The following is a 26,283-nucleotide window of genomic DNA, read 5'->3' on the forward strand; positions in this document are numbered from 1 at the left end:
AGACAGCATAACTTGCATGCTTTTACTTCTAAATTCAAGGGCCTTTCTAATATACCTGGCAACCTCTTTAGTTTGTGTTTTTAAATTCCCTATTTCTATGCTATTATTTCTATTTTTTCTTAACTCAATACAGCTAAATATATGCTTAGTAGTAGCCTATTCTCTGCCTTTATACAGAAAATTCTAGGGCATTTCTAATATACCAGACAACCTCTTTAGTTTGTGTTTATTTCCCTATTTCTATGTTATTATTTCTAATTTTTCTTAACTCAATACAGCTAAATATATGCTTAGTAGTAGCCTATTCTCTGCCTTTATACAGAAAATTCTAGGGCATTTCTAATATACCAGACAACCTCTTTATTTTGTATTTTTAAACTCCCTATTTCTATGTTATTATTTCTAATTTTTCTTTACTCAATACAGCTAAATATATGCTTAGTAGTAGCCTATTCTCTGCCTTTATACAGAAAATTCTAGGGCATTTCTAATATACCAGACAACCTCTTTATTTTGTATTTTTAAACTCCCTATTTCTATGTTATTATTTCTAATTTTTCTTAACTCAATACAGCTAAATATATGCTCAGTAGTAGCCTATTCTCTGCCTTTATACAAAACTTACAATTTTTATTAGTTAATCCTACACAGACAGCATAAATTGCATGCTTTTACTTCTAAATTCTAGGGCCTTTCTAATATACCTGGCAACCTCTTTAGTTTGTGTTTTAAAATTCCCTATTTCTATGTTATTATTTCAATTTTTTCTTAACTCAATACAGCTATATATATGCTTAGTAGTAGCCTATTCTCTGCCTTTATACAAAACATACTCTGTCTTGGGTTAGAGTTCTCTTGCTTGAGGGTACAATCGGGCACACTATTCTATCTCCTTTCTTTTCCTCTTGTTTTGTTAAAGCTTTTTATAATTTATATAGGAAATATTTATTTTAATATCGCTACTGTTCTTAAAATAATTAATATGTCCTTGTTTCCTTTCCTTAATGGGTTATTTTCCCTGTTGGGGCCCCTGGGCTTATAGCATCCTTCTTTTCCAACTATGGTTTTAGCTTAGCATTTAATAATAATAATAATAATAATAATAATAATAATAATAATAATAATAATAATAATAATGATTAGTCTTCTAGTAGTGTGCCCAAAATCAGTAGTGTTTTGGAGAGAGCAACGAGGAACCTGGATTCCTGGAACCTAGGTTTTTTCCCGTTCACTTACATCATTTAAGTTAACTTAAGTTAACTTCTGTCAGTTTTTATAATTGGTGAGTTTGATTTCGAAGGCTGCTGTTGGAATCGCCTCTGCATTGGCCTTTAAAGGAATTCCTTTAAATCCCCTTCGAAGTATTTGGTAACTAGAAGTCTACTGCAAAGTATAGCTGAAGAACTGGAATTTTAAACATACTCGTATGGTATATGTATATACTTCTACTTGTTTAACTTATTTATTATAAATACGTTCTTATGAGTTCACATGAGTTTTAAAGGTCGCTCATGAATGACAGAGGCAAGGGACAATGACATTGCCCTAACAAGCAGGACAATGCCCTAGAGACTGACCATATATGATCAGCCCCCAAGCCTCCTCTCCACCCAAGCTAGGACCAAGGAGGGCCAAGCAATGGCTGCTGATGACTCAACAGGTAGACTTATATGCTCCCCCAAACCCCCCAACCTTAGCTCACAAGGATGGTATGGTTGCAGACACTTATGGCACTAACGAGTCTGAGCGGGACTCGAATCCCCTTTTGGCAAACGCCAGGCAGAGACGTTACCAATATGCTTTTATTCAAGTTGTTGGCCTGTGTTAGAACCAGTGTGACGGTCTGAACGATCCACCGGTCTCAGAATTCTCCTTGACATTGTATAATGGTTCTTTTCCGCCATTAGCTCGCTTCGCTCGCATGAAAATAAAACATCGAGCTCGTATGTACTGGCAAGCGGTAATGTTGAGCTGCGCACGCTAACATTACAGGAAAATAAAATATCAACCTCGTATGCACTGGCAAACGGTTATGATCGCTCATGCGTAGATTATCAAGGAGAATTCTGAGACCAGGCGATCGTTCAGACCGTCACACCGGGTGAATGTAGTTCGCTGGGACAGGAAAAGCTAACAATATGGTAGAATAAGGGGGTTATCATAGTGGGGTGTAGAACCCCAGGTAGCTGAGTAAGTAAGGATATGGCTCCTAGGTTAGGTTAGGTGGTGTTCTTGTGTTTGCTCGTAAAATGTTTTATTCCTTTCCTTCCTAATGAACTACAAAGGCTCATGCGTCTCTTCAGATGATCCTGCAGCCGAAACCCAATATCTTTTAACCTTTAAACGTTAGAATACTCGAACGCTGGGTATGTTTGCAGATTGTTGGGTCACCAAGCTTGCTGCTCGTGTAAGAAAAGGTAATCGGTAATATTTCGGTAGAGTCCCACCCAGCTCCAGTACGTAGAGTTTGATGTTTTTTTTTCGCGAGGGCACTGCGGAGCAAAAAACATTAGACTCTATTGAAATATTTCTGAAATCTAATGGTTTTTGCTAAGCCATGTGCTCGCTTCGCTTGCGAAAAAAGAAAAACATCAAGCTCCTATGTACTGGCAAGTAGTGATGGCGCCGGGTGGGACTTTACCGAAATATTACCTGAAACTCTTAACAGTGTTACAGTTCTCATGCGTGAGGGTACACTATATTATCTTATATCTCTTCCTCTTGTTTTGTTAAAGTTTTTATAGCTTATAGAGGAAATATTTATTTTAATATTAATACTCTTAGAATATTTTATTTTTCCTTATTTCCTTTCTTCACTGGGCTCTTTTCCCTGTTGTAGCCCCTAGGCTTATAGCATCCTGCTTATCCAACTAGGGTTGTAGCTTAGCAAATAATAATAATGATAATACTATTCAGCGTCTATTTAATGCAACCATACTAATCATGAATTCTTTCAGGTACAAGTAGACTCCGGTTACAGTTGAACCAGGATGCAAACTGACTGACTTTACAAGTGAACCTGGTTACAAACTGACCTGGTTACTAGTTAACCTGACCACAATGAGACATTGGTATCAAGGAGAACAGAGAAATGGATGCTGGAAATTAAAACAATGAAGTCATGATGAGTTGGCAGCATCATCATCTTTGCAACTTCATGCTAACAAGATAACAGCATTGCTTATCATCAGCTGCTAAGATTGTGATAAGGCATCTCAGTGCGAGTCCAGACTCCTCACAGGGAAGCAGAACTTGAACTACAAGGTCTCGATTTGTTCTTGTTATCTCGCACTCTTCCGTCTCTTGGTGATATTTCCTCTGGAGGTACAGTATGTTATATTTACATTAGTAGGAAGTTTTTAGTCTGCATTAATATTGAAAGTTAAGCTCTCTCTCTCTCTCTCTCTCTCTCTCTCTCTCTCTCTCTCTCTCTCTCTCTCTCTCTCTCTCTCTCTCTCTCTCTCTCTCTCTCTCTCTCTCTTTTAATTTCAGGCTTGTGGAAGAGATTGAGTGTATCTCTAAAAAATAAAGATGAATGTGAATATAATCAAAAGTAAAGTTGATAGAGTAGGGAACACAGAAGCTAAAGTGATGTGTTATAGATAAGAATGTGAGTGAGATAATGTTACTTGAAGAGTTAGTTTTTATTGAAATGAGTAAATATAAATATGTCAAAGGAGTTAGGAAGTGATGAACAATTCTACACGATACTAAAAGTATTTTTTAACATTTTCAAGTGAAAAAGGATGGTACAATATAAGAAGAATAAAAGTTGCAATTTCTCATAGGCTTTAGTAAAAGGGAAAATCTAATAATTGATTGTTGCAAAATGTTGGAAGAGCAGTTTTTTAAATTTTTTTGTAGGTAGAGTTTTTATCTCTGCCAACGAAGTTGGAAGGAGGTTATGTTTTTGCCCCTGTTTGTGTCTGTAATTTGTGTGTCCCGTTGTTAACAGCTTCCTGGCCAAAAAAAAAAAAAAAAAAAAAAAAAAAGTGGGAAGTTATTAAATTTGGAAGGTCAAGGTCACGGTCAAGCAAAATGTCCTATTCACATAATCAGCCGTAAGTTTGGACATCGTTGTCACAGAAACTTCAAACTTGGTTCATATTTGAGTGTATGAAAATCCATGCCAATTAATACATGTTAAGGTCAAAGGTCAGGGTCAAGGTCGAGCAAAAGGTTGAGAAATAAGCTGCCACAGCAGAGGTCTCGGCTCACTGAGTGCCCCTCTTGTGTGGTTTTTTTTTTAGACATTTACTTATTGGAGCTCTGGAGCTTTTTCTGAAAAGTTGCAGCTTGTAATAACGGCAATGATGAGTGAAAAATGCAGCTTCATTTTCAAATGGTTCTTGTGCTATTGGTGCATCTGTTCAAGTGTTTGCAGCAGTAACATAGAAATCAATCTTGCACCCTGTTTGTTCAGTAATGAAGGAAGAAGTTTAATGCTGCACTCTAAATTTACAGTGTCTCTCAAGAGGTTCATTGTTGGTTTATCTTTGTTCACGTGATTCAGCTTTCTTATCTCTATTCGAAGAACTAACCTGGTTCTATTTATAATACCTCAATCCTGTACTGGTTTATACAATAACGAAGGAAATTTTTTTTAATTTACTGTACCCTTCAAGAGATTCACCATCTGTTCATCTTTGTTCACGTGATTCAGCACGATAACAAGATCTACTGCTCTCTTATCTTTATTCCCAAAACTCACCTGTGTCTATTTATATTACTTGAGTGTATGTGTTGTCAACTGTTATCAGGGAATGTTATCTTATTCAATGAAACGTTAAATTTATAACTCGTTATACAAGTTGAAGTATGAAGGTCAGTCTCCCAACACTATCATTTTTTTCTCGGCACTTCACTTTCCACAGAAGCCAGCCATTTTCCTGTATTATCAGTAAAGTAAATTGCATCTTCATTTATTCTATTAATTATAAGTTTCTTGTTTTGGTATCCCATTTGCCATACCCTCATTCAAAACTGTCAACTTTGTGTTTAGTGCATAATTATGGCATCCTTGGGTAGAGGACCAAATACATTAATGCTATTTGCAATCATTCTTTTGAGGAAAATTGATTTCGTGTTTAAAATGCTTTTGATATTGATTATTTTTTTATCCCGAGGTACCACTGTGTTAGTGTGTGTATATCAATAACAACAACAAATGCAGCCGTTTCTAGTCCACTGCAGGACAAAGGCCTCACACATGTCATTCCATGTCTGGGGTTTGGCCATTTCATCACCACACTGGCCAGTGTGGATTGGTGATGGTGGGAGATTTTTGTTTGATCGCTTATAACAAACCAACTTAATATTGGTGGCCCTGACTAGTACAGCCCTGCCAATCGTGGCGATACGCAAACCCTTTCACCACGTTAAGGTATCCTAACTCAGAATGGGTTATATATACATAACGTATATTACCGTGTAAAGGTCAAAATTTTAAGACCAGTTTTAGATGAAAAAAGTCCAGGTTCGTCCATTACACGAGAGATACTTTTTTATGAAAAGCTTGATTCTTATTCGTGGAACAAACAATCATTTAAAATTGTATATCATGAAGGAAGACCCTTTGCCAGCAACCTTCAGCTGATAAGATGAATGTATACAAACAATGAATAAAACTGTTTCTTGTCTCGGAAACGGACGGACAAAAGGCAAGATACGTCATGACTTTTTTTTGTGCATTTTACAAAATAAAAATGAAGTACCAGAATATACATACATACATGTACAGTATATATGTATGTATGTGTCTGAAGAAAGCTCTGGGTGATAGGAGGATAGATGTGAGAGAGGCAAGAGAGCGTGCTAGAAATAGGAATGAATGGCGAGCGATTGTGACGCAGTTCCGGTAGGCCCTGCTGCTGCCTCCGATGCCTTAGATGACCGCGGAGGTAGCAGCAGTAGGGGATTCAGCATTATAAAGCTTCATCTGTGGTGGATAATGTGGGAGGGTGGGCTGTGGCACCCTAGCAGTACCAGCTGAACTCGGTTGAGTCCCTTGTCAGGCTGGAGGAACGTAGAGATAATAGGTCCCCTTTTTTGTTTTGTTTCATTGTTGATGTCGGCTACCCCCCAAAATTGGGGGAAGTGCCTTGGTATATGTATGTATGTGTATGATGAATTATTTTATAGGGGTTTAACTCGCTTTTGAATACCTTCTGTTTATGAATGAAACAGCTAATTTTTTGGGAGTGTTTAGCACTGAGGAATGCCTCATAAGCTACTTTTGAGCTCACATGAAGATAATTAATCTTGGCTCTGCCATTTATTATTCTAATTGACTGATTAACATCTTAGTATGACCTACCATTCATTTTCCAGATGCAGAAAAACCTAAAGAAGAGGGTCGCCTCAATAATTGTCATTCTGTCGCATCAGATTTTATCTTTTCTCATTGTTATCTTATCTTGTTTATCAGTAAACAGGGCATCACTCATGCTCTGATACCCTTTTTTTAAGAAAATCATAATGGAGCAGATAAGACTGAATGGGAAATAAAGATGCTTTGTTTATTATATTTGCGTAATAAATCATATTAATTATTATTTATTGCATACAGAAGGTCCCCAAATTACAAACAAACGGAGATACAAACACAAATTCAATGGAAAATAACAAAGATAACATAAAGAAACAATGTAATAAAACAATGTATCATTTAATAACCAGATAATTATTTCATATGAAACCCAACCATTTATTGACTTTTGTATTATTATTATTATTACAGTATTATTATTATTATTAGCCGAGCTACAATCCCAGTTGGAAAAGCAAGATGCTATAAGCCCAAGGGCTCCAATAGGGAAAAATAGCCCAGTGAGGAAAGGTAATCATAGGCATGGGGTCCAGATTGGGCTTAACCTAGGCCAAAGCGTTGATGAATTCAACTTACAAAACAGCTTCTTGGAACTTATTAAGTTTATAAATTGAGGATCTTCTATATATTATTAGATGTTAAATTATGTGAATACATAGATACAAATACATACTATACATATATATGTATTACTGCTGCTTCCTCCGGTGCCTTAGATGACCGCGGAGGTAGCAGCAGTAGGGGGTTCAGCATTATGAAGCTTCATCTGTGGTGGATAACGGGGGAGGGTGGGCTGTGGCACCCTAGCAGCACCAGCTGAACTCGGTTGAGTCCCTTGTCAGGCTGGGAGGAACGTAGAGAGTAGAGGTCCCCTTTTTTGTTTTGTTTCATTTGTTGATGTCGGCTACCCCCCAAAATTGGGGGAAGTGCCTTGGTATATGTATGTGTATGTACTGTACAATAATCCTATATTAAGCTGTTAACCTCAACAAGGGGTGGCTCAAAAGAATAACAACACATGATGCACTGCCTATTCAACCTTTAACTGATGAATCTTAGATGAGTCTCAAATGCAGTTAAGTTTTAACAATAATTGCTTCCTACACCTACAGGAGCCATTCTCCTCCAATGCCTCCTTTACTCTAGTGATCCTTACGTCATTAATTAATAATCCAAGCCCCATGTCTCATTATATGGTCAAATCATCTCAAAACATTCTCTAGTCTTGGGTAGTACCATACCCTCCGTACCATGGTCTTCCACTGTCTTGGGGTAGAGTTCTCTTGCTTGAGGGTGCACTCGGTGGCACTATTCTATATATTTTTCTTCCTCTTGTTATTTTGAAGTTTTTACAGTATAATTGATATGTGGAAGATTTGTTTTAATGTTTTTGAAATATTTTATTTTAATTGTTCATTACGTCTCTTGTAGCTTAATTATTTCCTTATTTCTTTTCCTCGCTGGGCTATTTTCCCTGTTGCAGCCCTTGGACTTAGAGCATATTGGTTTTCCAACTAGGGTTGTAGTTAAGCAAGCAATAATAATAATAATAATAATAATAATAATAATAATAATATCCATCTTTTCAAGTAAATTAACTCTCTTACCAATTGTGTGTATTGCCAGTTTTCTCACGATTTCAATATATATGTTACACATAAGATTCGTTTCTTTGATTCACATTCACCATCCACACTTTGTTTTCACGAAGCATTTGCCCAAACATTCCCTTCATACTTTTCACTGATGTATATGATTTTAAACAATTAGTAAGCAAAATTCTTTATCAAATTATGTAGGCAGCTTTTTCTAAAGTAATGTACAATCATATTACTTTCCTTTTATATCCTCAGAACAGATCTGCACAAAGATGTCTGAAAACTTGCTGACCAAGGCTTTCATTAATGGTTCTTGGACCAACGGAGGGGGCGGCGTATTTGATGTTTTGGATCCTGCTACAGGTCATCCCATATGTCAAGTGGCCGATTGTGTTGCAAACGATGTTGAGAAAGCTATAGGTGAGATTTAGTGTTAATTGGAAATTAGCTTATTTTTCAGTGAACTTGATAAAGAGGTTTTTATTTGTGCTCTTTAACTTTCAAGTTATACAAGTCTTATTTTAAATGGAGGTCTTCAATTACAAACAAGATCCAAAGTGAAAAGCGATATTTTGCTGTGCTGTCTGTGAAGTTACAAATCACTTATTTTTAATATTCAGTCTGAGGTCATTTTGAAGTAGAATACTTTAACCCTTTTACCCCCAGGCTATTTGGAACTTTCCAACCCTTTACCCCCAGGGGTTATTTTTTTTTTTCAAGCACATTTTGCAGTATAATTTATTTAAATTGCTCTAACAGCCTTAATTTTCATCATAGAGAGGTCAGGTTGGTCTCATTCTCTTGGAAAATGCCTGAAGTTTCTGAAAAAATTATCAAAAATATGCAAAAAAAAATATAAATAGCAGTTTTTTGCAAGGACGTACCGGTACGTCCATGGGGGTAAAGTGATGGGTTTTGTTAAACGTACCAGTACATCCTTTGGGTGTAAAAGGGTTAACTTACTGTGGCAAGTTGGAGATAGATGGAACAGCTTATCAGTTTTTATTTTGATGTATATTTCAGTACTTGTGGTTCATTTTTAGTACAGTAGTTGTTATAATTCATTTCAAGTACAGTACTTTTATAGTTCATTTCAAGTATAGTATTTTTATAGTTCATATCAAGTACAGTACTTTTATAGTTCATTTCAAGTATTTATAGTTCATTTTGAGCACAGGGCAAGTCCAAAACAGAAGGATGACCTGGAGGGCGCGCGTGGTAGGTGTCGGTGGGGTAGTCCAACTGTGTTCTCTAGGGCCTGTCACGGCCCTCCCCTTTGATGAAGGGATTATCTAAATGGAAGACAGCCTATGAATAGTGGTTTTCACACGCCCCTGTTATATACACGACACCCACAAGGTGATCGCGCGAGGGTAGTAACTTCTGCATTCCATGCTTTTATCTTTCTCTAGTATATTTGGAAGATTTATATTAGAAAAGTGTAAAGAAGGACTTCTTTCACCGGGCATCACAGGTCTCTTCCCAGAAATAGATTTTTCCTCCGTCAAAATCCCTTTTTTTTATTCTTATTGTTAAGCACCCAGTTCTCAAATTATGGCCTTATGAAAATATGAATTGGCAATCATCTTCATTACAGATGCCGCAGAAAAAGCTCTGGAAACATGGAAGCTGAAGACCCCCAAGGAACGTGCAACATATCTTCTGGCCATCCGGGACCATTTGTTGCAAAGTAAAGACTTCATTGCAACGACGCTTACGAGAGAAAATGTAAGTAGCAGCGTCAGTCATGTTGAATTAACGACAATCACTTGCGAAAAACACTGAGCAAAACACTTATCGACTTAGCGGGCAAGTCCTAAACAGAAGGATATCCTGGAGGGCGCGCGTGGTAGGTGTCGGTGGGGTAGTCCAACTGTGTTCTCTAGGGCCTGTCACGGCCCTCCCCATTGATGAAGGGATTATCTAAATGGAAGACAGCCTGTGAATAGTGGTTTTCACACGCCCTTGTTGTATACACGACACCCACGAGGTGCTCGCGCGAGGGTAGTAACCTCTGCATTCCATACTTTAAATTTCTCTGGTATATTTGGAAGTATTTATATCAGAAAAGTGTAAAGAAGGACTCTTTTCACCGGGCGTCACAGGTATCTCCCCAGAAATAGATTTTTCCTTTGTCAAAATCCCTTTTTGGTATGTTCGTTCCTACACCATTTATTATACAGTACTTTATTTTATACAGTCTTGTACTGTATGTGAATGAATAATGTATAATTAATTCCATGTTTTGTATGTTGATATAGATTTTTTGCTTTTTTGAACTTGATTTTTGAGTGGAATTGTAGTACAGTTATAATATAGAAGAGAATCTTTAGCTATGGTAAGCAGCTCGTCTAGGAGAAGGACACTCCAAAATCAAACCATTGTTCTCTAGTCTTGGGTAGTGCCATAGCCTCTGTACCATGGTCTTCCACTGTCTTGAGTTAGAGTTCTCTTGCTTGAGGGTACATTCGGGCACTCTATTCTATCTAATTTCTCTTCCTCTTGTTTTGTTGAAGTTTTTATAGTTTATATAGGAAATATTTATTTTAATGTTGTTACTGTTCTTAGATTATTTTATTTTCCTTGTTTCATTTCCTCACTGGGCTATTTTCCCTGTTGGGGCCCCTGGGCTTATAGCATCCTGCTTTTTGGCAAATAATGATAATAATAATAAATTTTCAATATTAAACTTACCCGATAATCATGTAGCTGTCAACTCTGTTGCCCGACAGAATTCTATGGAGGGATACGCCAGCTATCACAATACTAGAAGGGGGTGTTCTTACCAGCGCCACCTGTGGCCAGGTACTCAAGTACTTCTTGTTGACACCTCCTCAATTATTCCTCTGTCGTGCTTCTGACAAGACGTTCTGGGATACGCTTATGTTCTTGGAGTATTTTCACGACTTTGGTGAAGTATTTCTCTTTGATTTCGGCTGTCGCTTTACTGGAAACTTCTATTTTAGCTTAGTTAGCTTTTGGAATTAATTTGATTAATTTTGGTGGCGAAGAGAGTATGAACTCTCGTTCACCTTTCAATGGCCGACCCTTCCCTTAGACGGAAGTGTTGGTGTCTAAGGGAGTATAGACTCTCTTTCTTAATTTTGCTTAACAAAAGTTATAGATTTATTTTATATCTCTCCGCCTCTTATAGGCCTCTTCGATTAACTTCCTTTTATTATAAACTTATTAAAATTAATTTTTATATTTGTTTATATTCGACCTTCCTAATAGTAGGCGGTCTTTTCTTGGTTCCGAAGTTAATTATCGTGAGCCCGTCATTTCGGTTTTACCGGTTAACATATTATGCTATTTTAAGGTCTTTGAAAGAATTTCTTTGATAGTCTCGTACTTTTTCAAAGTTGAACTAACGTTTTGTTTGTCTCGGCAGTTGTTGACGTTCAGAACGTTTCAACTTGCACTCTATCGTTACGATAGAGAAAGAATGTTCACGGTTTCACATTGCAGTAAGAGTAACCGTGTCTAGCGTTTTGTTCATTCTTTCTTAACTTAATGGTTTTGATCCTAATAAGGAACTTTTCTTTTTGGGAAATATTTCAGTTTTTTCCTTTAACAATAATATGTTTTAACGATATATATGATTGGGCTCTTCTCTCAGGTTCTAAGTCAAGAGAGAGAGAGAGAGAGAGATAGAGACGGAGGGAGAAAGAGGATAAACGTTTCCCTCAAGCCTGCCAGGCGTACGAGTAACGTCGTTATCGTTTTGCTCTTATCCCTAGTCTCTTTAGGGGAAGAAACTAAACGTTTCTAGAGTGATCTAGTGTTTAGTCTCTTTCCAGCCACTGAATTTTCTTTCATTAGATTTTCTGTTACATTGTAATTCTGTTTTCGCAATTACTAACTTTTGAGAAGGATAGAATTGCGTGTTTCAGGTACAAACCACTTAAAGTTTCGAGTTCAGTGAAATAAGTGCAAACAGAAATCAAAGTGATAAGTGATTAGCGCAAAGTATGTCAGTGTTATGCGTGAGGGTACTTTTGTGCGCGCCAGTCGTCCTCCCAGTCCGGGACCTCTTGCAAGCTCCCAAGCCCAGGGGAGAAGCAATGTCGAAGGGCACAAGGGTTCGGCAGGCCTTGATCGGCGCACAGAAGTATCCTCGGTGGTTGTGGGCGTGTCTTACTGAGACCGTCACTCCCACCCGCAGACGATTGAGCCCTTATTTTGCTCGTCTGCAGAAGAGATTTAGAGGAGAAAATAAAGGCAGAGTAACGCTGGTCTCAGGTCTCAAGACCTCTTAAACGTAAAGTCCAGACCTATGCCAGACGTACGAAGTAAAGTTCAACAACCCGGATGCAGTCATTGGGTTAGCTCTGACTCTCCTCAGTCATCAGTTTGTCGGGCTGAGAGTGCGCCTACACTCCCCCCGCCTATGCTCGCTCCGCCTGATCACAGTACCACCTGCCAGGCGTACGATGTTGTGGACTCTACTACAGTCCATGCAAGCACAGCTTTCGGACCTGATGCGTGAGTGTCGTGCTGAGAGTGTTGCACCGGTGGTGCACCAACCGCCTGCACCCGTTCAGCCTGTGCTGCACCCGCCTGCACCGGTGGTGCACCAACCGGCTGCACCCGTTCAGCCTGTGCTGCACCCGCCTGCACTCGCTGCACCCAGTCGCAGCACCATCTGCCAGGCGTACGATGTTGTGGACTCTACTACAGTCCATGCAAGCACAGCTTTCGGACCTGTTGCGTGAGTGTCGGGCTGAGAGTGTTGCACCTCCCCTGCACCCGTTCAGCCTGTGCTCAACCCGCCTGCACTCGCTGCACCCAGTCGCAGCACCATCTGCCAGGCGTACGATGTTGAACCTCTTTCTGTGTTCGCTGTTCCCAGTGTTGTTCAGCCTCAGCCTTCTTTAAGGCAACCTTCGGTTTGGGATCAGGAGGATTACTCCACTCTTCCTCCTCCTCCCCTGGCTGCTCCACCGGTGGTGCAACTCTCGGTGGAGGTACAACCTCTTCCACCTGTGAGTCAGTCTCCTCAGCTGCTGCACCGAGCTCAACCCGTGCACCCTGTTCCTGCGCCTCAGACACCTCTGCTTGCGGGAACTTTACCTTGTTCTGCGCAACCTCGGTCTCTTCACGCTCCACTCATACCACAGGAACAGGAACTTTCTGCACCTTCCACTGTTGTTGTTCCAGCTCGTTCTGACTCTGCTGTTCAGCATACCTTACCTCCATTTTCAAACCATGGCAAAAATATGAATCATGAGTTATGAATGTAAGGTAAACATTATGTTGATTTTTAAACCCCATGCAAGCATGCATAAAGCACTCTAGCACTGGTCATGGAATTTCTGAGAAATGTTAAACGCCATGCACACGCTCTGCTTTCCTTACAGCAGGCTCTGCTTACAGCAGGCTCTGCTTACTACATGCTCAGCATTCAGCATGCTCTGCATTCAGCATGCTCTGCATTCAGCATGCTCTGCATACAACATGCTCTGCATACAGCATGCTCTGCATTCAGCATGCTCTGCATACAACATGCTCTACATACAGCATGCTCTGCATACAGCATACTCTGCATTCATCATGCTCTGCATACCTTACCGCATGCTTCTCAACATATCTTGGGTTGTTGCCAACTCACTAGACTGTCAAGCAGTTTCATAACGTTGCCTTCTAGTCTGCTGCTTTTGCACCAGTGAACCCTCACTCAGAGAACTTAGCTTTTCTAGGATAAGGTCCCTGTAGATGAGAAAGTTCTTTTCTCCCTCCTTCTGATATTCCCTTGAGGACTCTGTCATTTGGAGGGAGCCTTTAGCTGCATAACCTCTTATGGACTTTTATTTAAGCATAACATGCTTACAGGGAAGGTAATGGTTCCACTTCAGCCGCTAATCCCGTCTGTTACCACACCTGCTCCCATTGACCTTGAGCTGTGTTGCATGACATGCAGTCCAAGCTTAGTCCTTGTTAGAGGATTTTTTGTTTACGGAGTCAATGTGTCACGGGGAAGACGTTCAACAACCAACAGAAGGGACTTGTTGTGACGCAGTGCGGCAACCTCAGCAACCCGTTAAGGAGTTGTCTGTACGACCCAGATAGTCTAGACAGATTCGGGTTGTCACTGTACTTCCTCGCTTGCCCATGATTGTCAGTTTACAGACTGTGCAGCAAGATCATGATCTTGTGTCCGGCTCCGTCAGACGACTGGCTTTTAAGAGCTCCCACAAGTCGTCGCTGTCTGGAGATTTTCAAATGGACTATGGATCTGACCAAGGGACTGGGCCTCCTGGTCAATTTTGAGGAGTCTCAGCTCGTTCCATCCCAGACCATTGTTTCCTTGGGTATGGATCTTCAGAGTCGAGCTTTTCGGACTTGTCCGTCGGCCCCAAGGATCTTCCAAGCCCTAGAATGCATCCAGAGCATGCTGAGAAGGAACCGATGCTTAGTCAGGCAGGGGATGAGTCTAACAGGGACACTTTCATCGCTGGCCCTGTTCATCGAGTTAGGGAGACTCCACCTCCGCCCCCTTCAGTATCATCTAGCTGCTCACTGGATAAAGGACATGACGCTAGAGACGGGCTCAGTTCCTGTTTCCGAAGAGATGAGGTCTACTCTAACGTGGTGGAAGAACAGCATTCTTCTCAAGGAAGGTCTACCTTTGGCTGTTCAGACCCCCGACCACCGTCTCTTCTCGGACGCATCGGACACGGGCTGGGGTGTGACACTGGACGGACAGGAATGCTCGGGAACATGGAATCAGGAGCAAAGGACACTTCACATCTATTGCAAGGAGTGTTGGCAGTTCATCTGGCCTTGATAAACTTCAAGTCCCTCCTGCTTAACAAGGTGGTGGAGGTGAACTCCGACTACACCACAGCCTTGGCTTACATCTCCAAGCAGAGAGGGACTCATTCGAGGAAGTTGTTCAAGATCGCAAGGGACCTCCTCATTTGGTCAAAGATCGAAAGCTCACGCTGGTAACGAGGCTCATTCAGGGCGATATGAATGTCATGGCAGATCGCCTCGGCCGTAAGGGTCAGGTCTTCCCCACAGAGTGGACCCTTCACAAGAATGTTTGCAGCAGACTTTGGGCCCTGTGGGGTCAGCCAACCATAGTTCTATTCGCTACCTCGATGACCAAGAAGCTCCTCTTGTATTGTTCTCCGATTCCAGACCCAGCAGCAGTTCGCGTGGATGCCTTTCTGCTGGATTGGTCCCATCTCAACCTGTATGCATTCCAGCCGTTCAAGATTGTCAACAGGGTACTTCAGAAGTTCGCCTCTCACTAAGGGACACGGTTGACGTTGGTTGCTCCCCTCTGACCCGCGAGAGAAGGGTTCACCGAGGTACTGCAATGGCTGGTCGACGTTCCCAGGACTCTTCCTCCTAGAGTGGACCTTCTGCGTCAACCTCACGTAAAGAAGGTACACCCAAACCTCCACGCTCTTCGTCTGATTGCCTTCAGACTATCGAAAGTCTCTCAAGAACTAGAGGCTTTTCGAAGGAGGCAGCCAGAACGATTGCCAGAGCAAGGACGACATCCACTCTCAGAGTCTTTCAGTCTTAATGGGAAGTCTTCCGAAGCTGGTGCAAGGCCAATGCAGTTTTCCTCAACCAGTACCACTGTAACCCAGATAGCTGACTTCCTGTTACATCTAAGGAACGTAAAATCCCTATCAGCTCCTACGATCAAGGGTTACAGAAGTATGTTGGCAGCGGTTTTCCACCACAGAGGCTTGGATCTTTCCTCCAACAAAGATCTACAGGACCTCCTTAGGTCTTTTGAGACCTCAAAGGAACGTCGGTTGTCCACTCCAGGCTGGAATCTAGACGTGGTCCTAAGGTTCCTAATGTCATCAGGATTTGAACCGTTCCAATCAGCCTCTTTTAAGGACCTCACATTAGAAACTCTTTTCCTCGTGTGCTTAGCAACAGGTAAAAGAGTAAGTGAGATCCACGGCTTCAGCAGGAACATAGGTTTCACATCTGAAACGGCTACATGTTCCTTGCGGCTCGGTTTTTTTTTGGCTAAAACGAGCTTCCTTCCCGTCCTTGCCCTAGTCGTTCGAGATCCCAAGCCTGTCCAACATGGTGGGGAACGAACTAGAGAGAGTACTTTGCCCTGTTAGAGCTCTTAAGTACTATCTAAGAAGGTCAAAACCATTACGAGGACAATCAGAAGCCTTATGGTGTGCTATCAAGAAGCCTTCTCTACCAATGTCTAAGAACTCAGTTTCTTACTACATCAGGCTTCTGATTAGAGAAGCAAATTCTCATCTGAAGGAAGAAGACCTTGCTTTGCTGAAGGTAAGGACACATGAAGTGAGAGCTGTGGCTACTTCAGTGGCCTTCAAACAGAACCGTTCTCTGCAGAGTGTTATGGATGCAACCTATTGGAGAAGCAAGTCAGTGTTCGCATCATTCTATCTCAAAGATGTCCAGTCTCTTTACGAGTACTGCTACACCCTGGGTCCATTCGTAGCAACGAATGCAGTAGTAGGCGAGGGCTCAGCCACTACATTCCCATAATTCCATAACTTTTTAACCTTTCTCTTGAATACTTTTTATGGGTTGTTCGGTCGGCTAAGAAGCCTTCCACATCCTTGTTGATTTGGCGGGTGGTCAATTCTTTCTTGATAAGCGCCGAGGTTAGAGGTTGTGATGAGGTCCTTTAGTATGGGTTGCAGCCCTGTATACTTTAGCACCTTTGGGTTGATTCAGCCTCCAAGAGGAACGCTGCGCTCAGTAAGGAAGACGAACTTAAAAAAGAGACAGAGTAACGGTTCAATTCGACTTCCTTACCAGGTACTTATTATTTCATTGTTATTTGAGATAACTGTTATATGAAATATGGGATACTTAGCTATCCTTTAATCTTGTACACTGGTTTTCACCCACCCCCCTGGGTGTGAATCAGCTACATGATTATCGGGTAAGTTTAATATTGAAAAATGTTATTTTCATTAGTAAAATAAATTTTTGAATATACTTACCCGATAATCATGATTTAATTGACCCTCCCTTCCTCCCCATAGAGAACCAGTGGGACCGAGGAATAATTGAGGAGGTGTCAACAAGAAGTACTTGAGTACCTGGCCACAGGTGGCGCTGGTAAGAACACCCCCTTCTAGTATTGTGATAGCTGGCGTATCCCTCCATAGAATTCTGTCGGGCAACAGAGTTGACAGCTACATGATTATCGGGTAAGTATATTCAAAAATTTATTTTACTAATGAAAATAACATTTTTAAGTGAATAAGATTTTTGTACCAGTGATATATAAAAGCAAATTATGAAAAAAGGAATAACATGATAAAATTACTTAGAATTGACAACTAAATCTGGAAGTACAATACGATACACTGAAAGGGTTTAGTTTGGAACTTACTTTCATGCATAAAAAATGAATTGGGAAGAAAATTTGTTAATGTGCTTCAAAATTATATTTACACTTTAGATCTTTGTAATCAAATATAAAATTTGTCATTCTTAACGGGTTGTAGAAAAGGGAGGGATTGGAAAGACTTCAATGTGTATTCGAGTGCGTACGTAATCCTTTGGACCTCATTTTTGATGGCTTGGCTACTGTAGTTTATAGTATATTTGGTTTATTTTGTTTTATCGTTGCTCTTATATTTGCTTGAATGATGACCATTATCATCATTATTATTGTTATTATTATTGTTATCATCATTTCTGGGCTCCGACCCGTGTCGGCCAGTGAAATGCTTCTTTAGCACCATTTCTAAGGTATATAACTGCTATATATTACCAGAGAAAAAATTGCATGGGAATGCCAGGTTGAACCCAGCTCGCTCACCTGTAGAAGGTGTCGATATAATACTGGGGCGCGATAAATCACAACCAGAGGCCTCGCACCATTTAGATGTCTCCTGTCAAAATCCCCGAACAGCGAGGCGCCGTTCAACCTCGTACTACTACTAACCAACCCACGCCAGTGACGTCATATAGTATATTTGGTTTATTTTGTTTTATCGTTGCTCTTATATTTGCTTGAATGATGAACATTATCATCATTATTATTGTTATTATTGTTATCATCATTATTATTATTATTATTATTATTATTCATTGATAGCATTGAACAGCAAAGTAAGTTCCATCAATACAAAAAGGATGAAATTGCATCTTTATCAATAGGATTTTTTTTCTCTGTTACTATTTCATGGAGCGACACAGGTTGAGCCCAGAAAAGGGATTTTGACGAAGCAAAAATCTATTTCTGGGCGAGGGACCTGTGCCGCCCAGTGAACCCTCCCTCTTTTTTCCTCACCCTAGGCTGGCCCAAGCTTGGGGTGCTAGTAGGAATGATGGGAGAAGGAAGGGTAGTGGTAGTGGTGGAGGGGGGGGGGGGGCAGTAGCTGTAGAGAACGACACCTCGTAGTAACGGGGGATGTTAAGGAGGGAGAAGTCTAATTGGTAAGGGACCTCTGGTAGTGGTTTCACACGCCCAAGTTATTATACCGACACCCTATAAGGGTGAGCGAGCTGGGTACATTCCTAGCATTCCATGCAACTTTTTTCTCTGGTATATTTAGCAGTATTTATGCCTTAGAAATGGTGCTTTAAGGAGCATTTCGCTGGGCGACACAGGTCCCTCGCCCTGAAATAGATTTATCCTTCATCAAAATCCCTTTTTTATTCTATTTACTTTACAGTATAGGGAAGTATAGTTATGCTGTCTTTTCCACTTATGCTAGAATATTTCTGTATTGCAGGGCAAGCCTAAAACCGAGGCTCTCGGGGAGGTAGGATTTGCCGCTTCCTTTTTCGAATGGTTTGCCGAGGAGGGAAAACGCCAGTATGGCGAAACGGTGCCGAGTCCTGTGCCATCCAAACGCTTCATTACAATTCGTCAGCCAGCGGGAGTGGCTGCACTTATCACTCCTGTAAGTAGACAGGATGAAATCTACACATTTCTCTTAAGATAAAAGGAGATAAAACTCCATTAGTATGTAGTTACTGTAGTACTGTATTTCACTAAAGAAAATCTCCCCTTTATATCTTTGTCAATGATCTTAGATGTAAGGATGCCAGAAAACTTCAAAATCAATCAATCTCATATATAATGAAGGACAAATTCCGGGCTATATATAAATTTAAATTATATATATATATTTCTTTATGATCACGCTTAGCAACATTGCTAGACTTATAACTACTAGTTCTCTCCCTGTCTCTTGGGTAGTGGGAAGAGAGAGTAGTCATACCTTGGTGAGAGGGGATAACCCGAGAGGAAAGGGAGAGGATGTGGGAATTGTTGAATCTGTGTGTGTGCATTTTTAAATATTTAGACGTCATTTTTGATAAGTCACGTACACTAGAAAACAAGAATTTTGTGTCTACACTATCACTAATGTTCAATGTTGCTTTTATCTTTCGATTATAAATTTGTATCATATGAAAATCACTTGCTTCTTAAATTAATTTTTCTTTCCTCAGTGGAACTTTCCTATCGGTATGGTTGCACGTAAGGTGGCCGCTGCGCTGGCAGCTGGGTGTACGTGCGTCCTTAAACCAGCCGAGGACACTCCTCTAACGGCGTTGATTTTTGCAAAGGTAAATATTGATATCTTTAGTGAACATCCATGTAAATGTGTAAATATTATCCAGAAGCATGTCTAGTATAATTATTATCTGGGAACTAATGGAATATTTATCTATAGTCAGGCCTTCTCCATCATGAGGCTCAATACTACACGGTATTCTAGAAGTTTTATTCCAGCTGTGACCAAGGTGGGGAATGATCTTCCTAATCGGGTAGTTAAATCGGTAGAACTTCAAAAGTTCAAACTTGCAGCAATTTTTTTTATGTTCAGGCAGACATAAGTCTCTTTTAATAGTTTATATTTGAAAGATCTTTTAATGTTGTTATTGCTCTCAAAATATTTTATTTTAATTGTTTATTACTTTTCATATGGTTTATTTCCTTATTTTCTTTAATCACGGAGCTATTTTTCCCTGTTGGATCCCTTGGGCTAAGAGCATCTTACTTTTCCAACTGAGGTTGTAGCTTAGCTAGTACATACATACATATACCAAGGCACTTCCCCCAATTTTGGGGGGTAGCCGACATCAACAAAGAAACAAAAACAAAAAGGGGACCTCTACTCTCTACGTTCCTCCCAGCCTAACAAGGGACTCAACCGAGTTCAGCTGGTACTGCTAGTAATAATGATAATAATAAGAGATTTCTTGTAATGTAATATACAGCGCGCTGTATTGTACTGTTTCTCTATCCAAATCTGTCTTTATACATAGATATGTCAAGATGCTGGCATCCCGTCTGGTGTCGTGAATGTGATCCCGTGTTCTCGAACTCGAGTAGAAGAGGTTGGACGTATTCTCTGCCATTCGCCTAAAGTCAGAGCTCTTTCCTTTACAGGATCCACAGCAGTCGGACAGGTAAGCCATTCAATTATTTATGGGCTCGAGCCATGTCGTCCTGACGGAAGTTCCTCAAAGGCAGCTTTCTACTTGGGAGATTTCTGCTCCATCAGGACGACATGGCTATCTCACCCAAAAATATATTTTACCTATGACAAAATTAATTTTTCAATGATTTGAAAACTGTTTTCCTAAAATTCTTGGAAAAATACTGAAGGACTGCCATACTATAAAGAAATACCAATTGTTAGACTATAGTCCATTTCTTTTAGCGATGCATATTTGCACCGACTCGCGGCGGTGCCCTTTTAGCTTGGAAAAGTTTCCTGATCGCTGATGGGTTAGAATTATCTCGTCCAACCAATCAGCGATCAGGAAACTTTTCCGAGCTAAAAGGGCACCGCTGCGAGTCGGTGCAAATCTGCATCACTAAAAGAAATGGACTATAGTGTGTGCATTATCATTAATAGTTGTATCATAGTATACATCAATATTTTGGATGTCTTTCTCCAAAATATCAACATATAATGTCTGCTTTTCAGGTATCAAAGTTCTCTTGAATATTTATGCTAAATCTCCTAATTTTAGTGTAGTAGATTCTATAAAAAAAAGCTCAATGACTAATGGAAACCATTTTGTATGCAGTGGATTTACTCCCAGTGTGGACAAACTGTCAAGAAGCTATCCCTTGAGCTTGGTGGTGATGCCCCATTCATAGTGTTCCCCTCGGCCGATTTAGACGCTGCCGTACAGGGAGCTATGGCATCGAAGTTCCGAAACACTGGACAGGCAAGTGAATATGAAACTCACTGTACTGTAGAATATGCAAATTAGGGAAACTTTACCTTTCTTTTTTAATCAATTAGATAGCTAGCATTGTATCTGTTCAAAAGAGAAAGGCAAATTAACGGCTTTTTAAGTTGAATAATTTTCAAGGTTTACGATGTTGGGTGCAGGGATGTTACAGAGTTTGCTGTACTGTACCTTGGTAATTATTATTACTGTATTATTATTATTATTATTATTATTATTATTATTATTATTATTATTATTATCATTATTATTATTATTATCATTATTATTATTATTATAATATAAGCCATGATATATAATGGAAACAGATGCTTCACAAAGCATTTATAAAGTTTCAGTCAAGGTCTTGAGTGAAATCTCAAGACCTGACTTTTATTATACAGTAGACTTGAAGGGACATCACCTGAATAGGCATTAGTGAGCCATCAACTCTAATTATCATTTTTTTAGAAGTTCAAACTTACAGAAAATGATTTTATTTTGAACATGCCGACATAGTTTGTATATGATATCTATTTTAACGTTACTGATCTTAAAATATTTGATGTTAATTATTCACTACTTCTCATGTAGTTTTATTTAATTCCTTTCTTCATTGGGCTGTTTTTCCAATGCTTTACTGGGCAATATTTCCATGTTGGAGCCCTTAGACTTATATCATCCTGATTGTGCAACTAGTGTTGTAGCTTGACTTGTTATAATAAAAATAATTCAGTGGATGTGATTGTGGTTAGTTTTAAAAAGAAACTTCATGTTAAAGAATACTGTTTACAATATATGTACAATAACTGTCCACTACAGTACAAGAATTTAAATTACAACATGTTTTTGTAAGTGCAATAAACCTAGTACACAGTATAATGAATAGTATTTTCTGCTTTTACAGACATGCGTAACAGCCAATCGCATTTTCATTCACGAGTCAATTCACGATGAGTTTGTCAAACGTTTTTCTCTGGCTATGGAAAAGGAGCTAAAGATGGGCAGTGGCCTCGAGCAAGGGGTGACCCAGGGCCCTATCATCAACAAACGACAGCATGACAGGGTAGGAGTATTTTTGTTTTTACAATTTTTTTCTGTTAGTAAATAAAAATAAGCAACTTATAATCAATACATCTCTTGGGATCTTTGCAATATGTGAACAGTAGTTTAAATGTGGTATTGTTTTGTGTTGTACTTTACTCATAGTGTTTCTTCGAGGAAAAGTACGCATGTAAACTCTTACTTTTTACCTCCGTCAACGAAGTTGGAAGGAGGTTATGTTTTACCACCTGTTTGTGTATGTTTGTGAGCAGCTTCCTGACCATAATTTTAATCATAGAGTGATGAAACTTGCAGGGATTAACTTTAATGTAAAAATTTGGAAAGGATTAAATTTTGGAAGGTCAAAGGTCACTATCAAACAAAATGTCCAATTCACGTAATCAGTCATAAGTTTGGACATCGTTGTGACAGAGACTTCAAACTTGGTTCATATTTGATTGTATGAAAATCCATACCAATTAATACATGTTGAGGTTAAAGGTCAAGGTCAAAGTTGAGCAAAAGGTCAAGAAATAAGCTGCAATGGCAGAGGTCTGCACTCTACTGAGTGCCCCTCTAGTTATGGTAGCAGATACATAATGTACTTACCTCTGTATGTTAGAATTATATATAATTTGCTTGATTATATTCTGTGGTACACGTCAAGAATTTTACTACAAAATGCTTATTTAACTGGGTGTCTCATCCAAAATAAACTTTTACAAGTAATGGATATATTCCATGCACTATAACATTAATTATAAGTCCTACTGAATATTCTTTGGTAGTTCATTGGAAGTTAATGAACCCAGCAAGATAGAAAGTAATGATTCAGGATCTGGAATATGATGGTTTCAAACATCTTGTATAAAAAAAACATTTAAAATAATACATACATATACCAAGGCACTTCCTCCAATTTTGGGGGGGCTAGCCGACATCAACAAATGAAACAAAACAAAAAGGGGACCTCTACTCTCTACGTTCCTCCCAGCCTGACAAGGGACTCAACCGAGTTCAGCTGGTACTGCTAGGGTGCCACAGCCCACCCTTCCCCGTTATCCACCACAGATGAAGCTTCATAATGCTGAATCCCATACTTCATTAACGATAAGCATTAAAAGTTATGTGGAAGAAATTATTCAAGTTCCATTTTGTTTTGTGGATATACAATCTCAGGTTAATAAACATGATAACTATTTAATACAGAGGGACCTCAACTTAAATCCTTATTGGTTCCAAGAAGTTTTTGTAAGTCGAATTGTTCGTAAGTCCAATTTTGATAAGTTTTGGCTTAGGGTAGGCCAAACCTGAATCCAATGCCTATGATTTCCAGTGACAAAAGTATACAAATAGTCAGGTTTCATATGAAATAGATATCAGATTATTACAATGTCATTTTGCTTTATGTATTGAATTATATAATATTGTTTTATTACTGTATTTATTTGGCCGGGAGCGCACTAGCGACCCTGTGGCGCCACAAAGCCACGCCACGCCTGTGGCGAGGATGAGCGACAGAGAGCCACAGTCGCTTGCCACAGTCGCTAGTTTGCGCGGCAGAACTTGAAAACAATGGAAACCTATGGGAGACCACATCCCCGCCACGTGATGCTGTGGCTTTGTGGCGCCACACGATGCTGTGGCATTGTGGCGCCACACGATGCTGTGGCTTTGTGGCGCCACACGATGCTGTGGCTTTGTGGCGCCACAGAGTCGCTAGTGTGCTCCCAGCCTTTATCTTATCATTGTTATTTTCAGTTGGATTTGTGTTTGTATCTGTGAATGGTTGCAAGTCAAATGTTTGTAAGTTAAGGAATTTCTGTAATGTATATTTCTAGTAACACATATACTTCATCCTATTTATTGCAGCTCGTTAACTTAGTAAAAGGAGCTGTAGCCTCAGGCGCCAAGTTAGTTTGTGGAGGGTCATCTCCAGGTGGCCTATATTACACTCCAACGATATTGACTGAAGTCACACCAGAAATGCCTATTTCGAAAGAAGAAATATTCGGTCCAGTAGCTACTATCCTAAAGTTTAGTACCGAAGAGGAAGCTATTAAACTAGCGAACATGTCACAGAGAGGATTGGCAGGTTAGTCTCCTTTTAGGACAATCATTCTATTTACTTCCATTTTGGATGGGGGTCACTTTGTGAGTTGGGATGATGATTGATAAAATAACTATAGTATTCGTTTGTGTAAAATAACTATAGTATTTGTTTTTGTGAAATAACTATAGTATTCTTTTTTGTAATTTATTTTCATCACGAGTTGGGGTATTACTAATTAAGTTTATCCCATATAATACTGTACCTTGCTGCAACATACTGGTTATAAAATTCAACCTAAATTTTATTGAAATTCTAATTATATTTCTGGGCTCCGACCCGTGCCGCCCAGTGAAATGCTCCTTTAACATCATTTCTAAGGTAAAAACTGCTATGGGCGGCACTGGTCTCTCGCCCAGAAATAGATTTTTCCTTCGTCAAAATCCCTTTTTTCAACTCAATTCAACACTTGACTAAATCCAAATAGGATTCATTGACTAAATTCATCAAAGGATAACCAGTTCCTTGTTTTGCACAGTGCTTATGTAACTAAGCCAACAACAAGTGTTGGCTTTAATACCCCAACAACAACAACAACTAAGGCAAGTGGACCCTGCCGGTCCATACTAATTCCAGTAAGATCCTCCACCACACTTTATCCAAAATAAGATAATTGAAGCTTATGTCTTGTTGCAAAGATATGTGTCAAGGAATATAGAAAATACCTTGGTTGTAAGCGTTGAAATAGATTATACATACATACATATACCAAGGCACTTCCCCCAATTTTGGGGGGTAGCCAACATCAACAAATGAAACCAAAACAAAAAAGGGGACCTCTACTCTCTACGTTCCTTCCAGATTATATTTTCGATAATTATTTATTCCTTGGTTATAATTATGAAAACCAAAATCATTTTAAAAGATAGCTCTAGTTAATGGCTAGTATTCATCAATCATGTATTTTATCATCAATTTTGTAATTGTTGATATCTCCAGAATTATTTTGTAATACTGTAATAAGACTTACGACAATTGCAAAGGATTTTAAAAATCATTGAGTATTTGTGGAACTTATCAATTCATTTGCATAAGTATTTTGATAATCAACAATATGAAAGACTTCATACATTTTCTGTTAGATGAGTCATCATACATTTGCAATGAGATAAGACTTCATACATTTTCAATGAGAAAAAAAGGTTTTATAAACTTTCAATGAGATAAAACTTCATAAATTTTCAATGAGGAAAAAGACTGAATAAGTTTTCAGTGAGATAAAATACTTCATACATTTCTAATTAGATAAAAGACTTCATAAATATTCAATGAGGTAAAAGACTGAATAAATTTTCAGAGATAAAAGACTTCATACATTTTCAATGAGTTAAAAGACTCCATACCTTTTCAATGAGATAAAGATTTCATAAATTTTCAATGACTTAAAAGACCTCATGCATTTTCAATGACTTAAAAGACCTCATGCATTTTCAATGAGATAAAAGACTCCATACCTTTTCAATGAGATAAAAGACTTCCTACCTTTTCAATGAGATAAAGCTCATAGATTTTCAATGTGATAAAAGACTGAATGCATTTTTGTGAGAGTTTAAAAATCGCCTCAAAAGCATGTTAGTACACAAAAGCTAGTGTATCATAGTGTTATGATTTTCCATTGTATATCCAAACAGGTTACTTCTATTCAAATAACCTCAGCCAAGTTTGGAGAGTGGCCGAGGCCATGGAAGTAGGAATGGTGGGAATAAACGAGCCTATGGTATCGACGTGCGAAGCACCCTTTGGAGGCGTGAAGCATTCGGGACTCGGTAAAGAAGGATCTAAACATGGCCTGGATGACTTCTCTCACCTGAAACTTTTATGCTTTGGTGTATAATATCAATAAAAGGAATCTAAAAGTAAAGATATATTCATTTTACCTAGAAGGGTTGTGATAGCTTGTTGGAAATGTACTATAATCTTTTTACCTAGACAGTTTGTGGTAGACTATTGGAAACTTCCTATACAGTAATGTATTCATTTTACCTCTGGGGTAGCCTCTTTGAAACTTCCTATACCGTAATGTATTCATTTTA

At 39.3% G+C, this 26,283-nt stretch overlaps 1 protein-coding gene across 2 annotated transcripts; it reads left to right on the plus strand.

Moving 5' to 3' along the window:
• Positions 1-3,052: 3,052 nt before the first annotated feature.
• Positions 3,053-26,111, plus strand: LOC137619743 (succinate-semialdehyde dehydrogenase, mitochondrial-like). Of its 2 annotated transcripts, none has more exons than XM_068350045.1 (10): positions 3,053-3,324; positions 8,182-8,346; positions 9,524-9,654; positions 18,636-18,806; positions 19,360-19,476; positions 20,179-20,322; positions 20,950-21,093; positions 22,004-22,162; positions 24,013-24,235; positions 25,882-26,111. In XM_068350045.1, the coding sequence occupies exons 2-10, from the start codon at positions 8,199-8,201 to the stop codon at positions 26,082-26,084; spliced, it is 1,440 nt and encodes a 479-aa protein (XP_068206146.1). In that variant the 5' UTR covers positions 3,053-3,324; positions 8,182-8,198; the 3' UTR covers positions 26,085-26,111. The 2 variants fall into 2 exon arrangements, with proteins under 2 accessions (XP_068206146.1, XP_068206147.1); XM_068350046.1 differs by having other exon boundaries at positions 8,187-8,346.
• Positions 26,112-26,283: the final 172 nt, after the last annotated feature.

The sequence above is a fragment of the Palaemon carinicauda genome, chromosome 26, assembly GCF_036898095.1.
Source record: "Palaemon carinicauda isolate YSFRI2023 chromosome 26, ASM3689809v2, whole genome shotgun sequence".
NCBI lineage: Eukaryota > Metazoa > Arthropoda > Malacostraca > Decapoda > Palaemonidae > Palaemon > Palaemon carinicauda.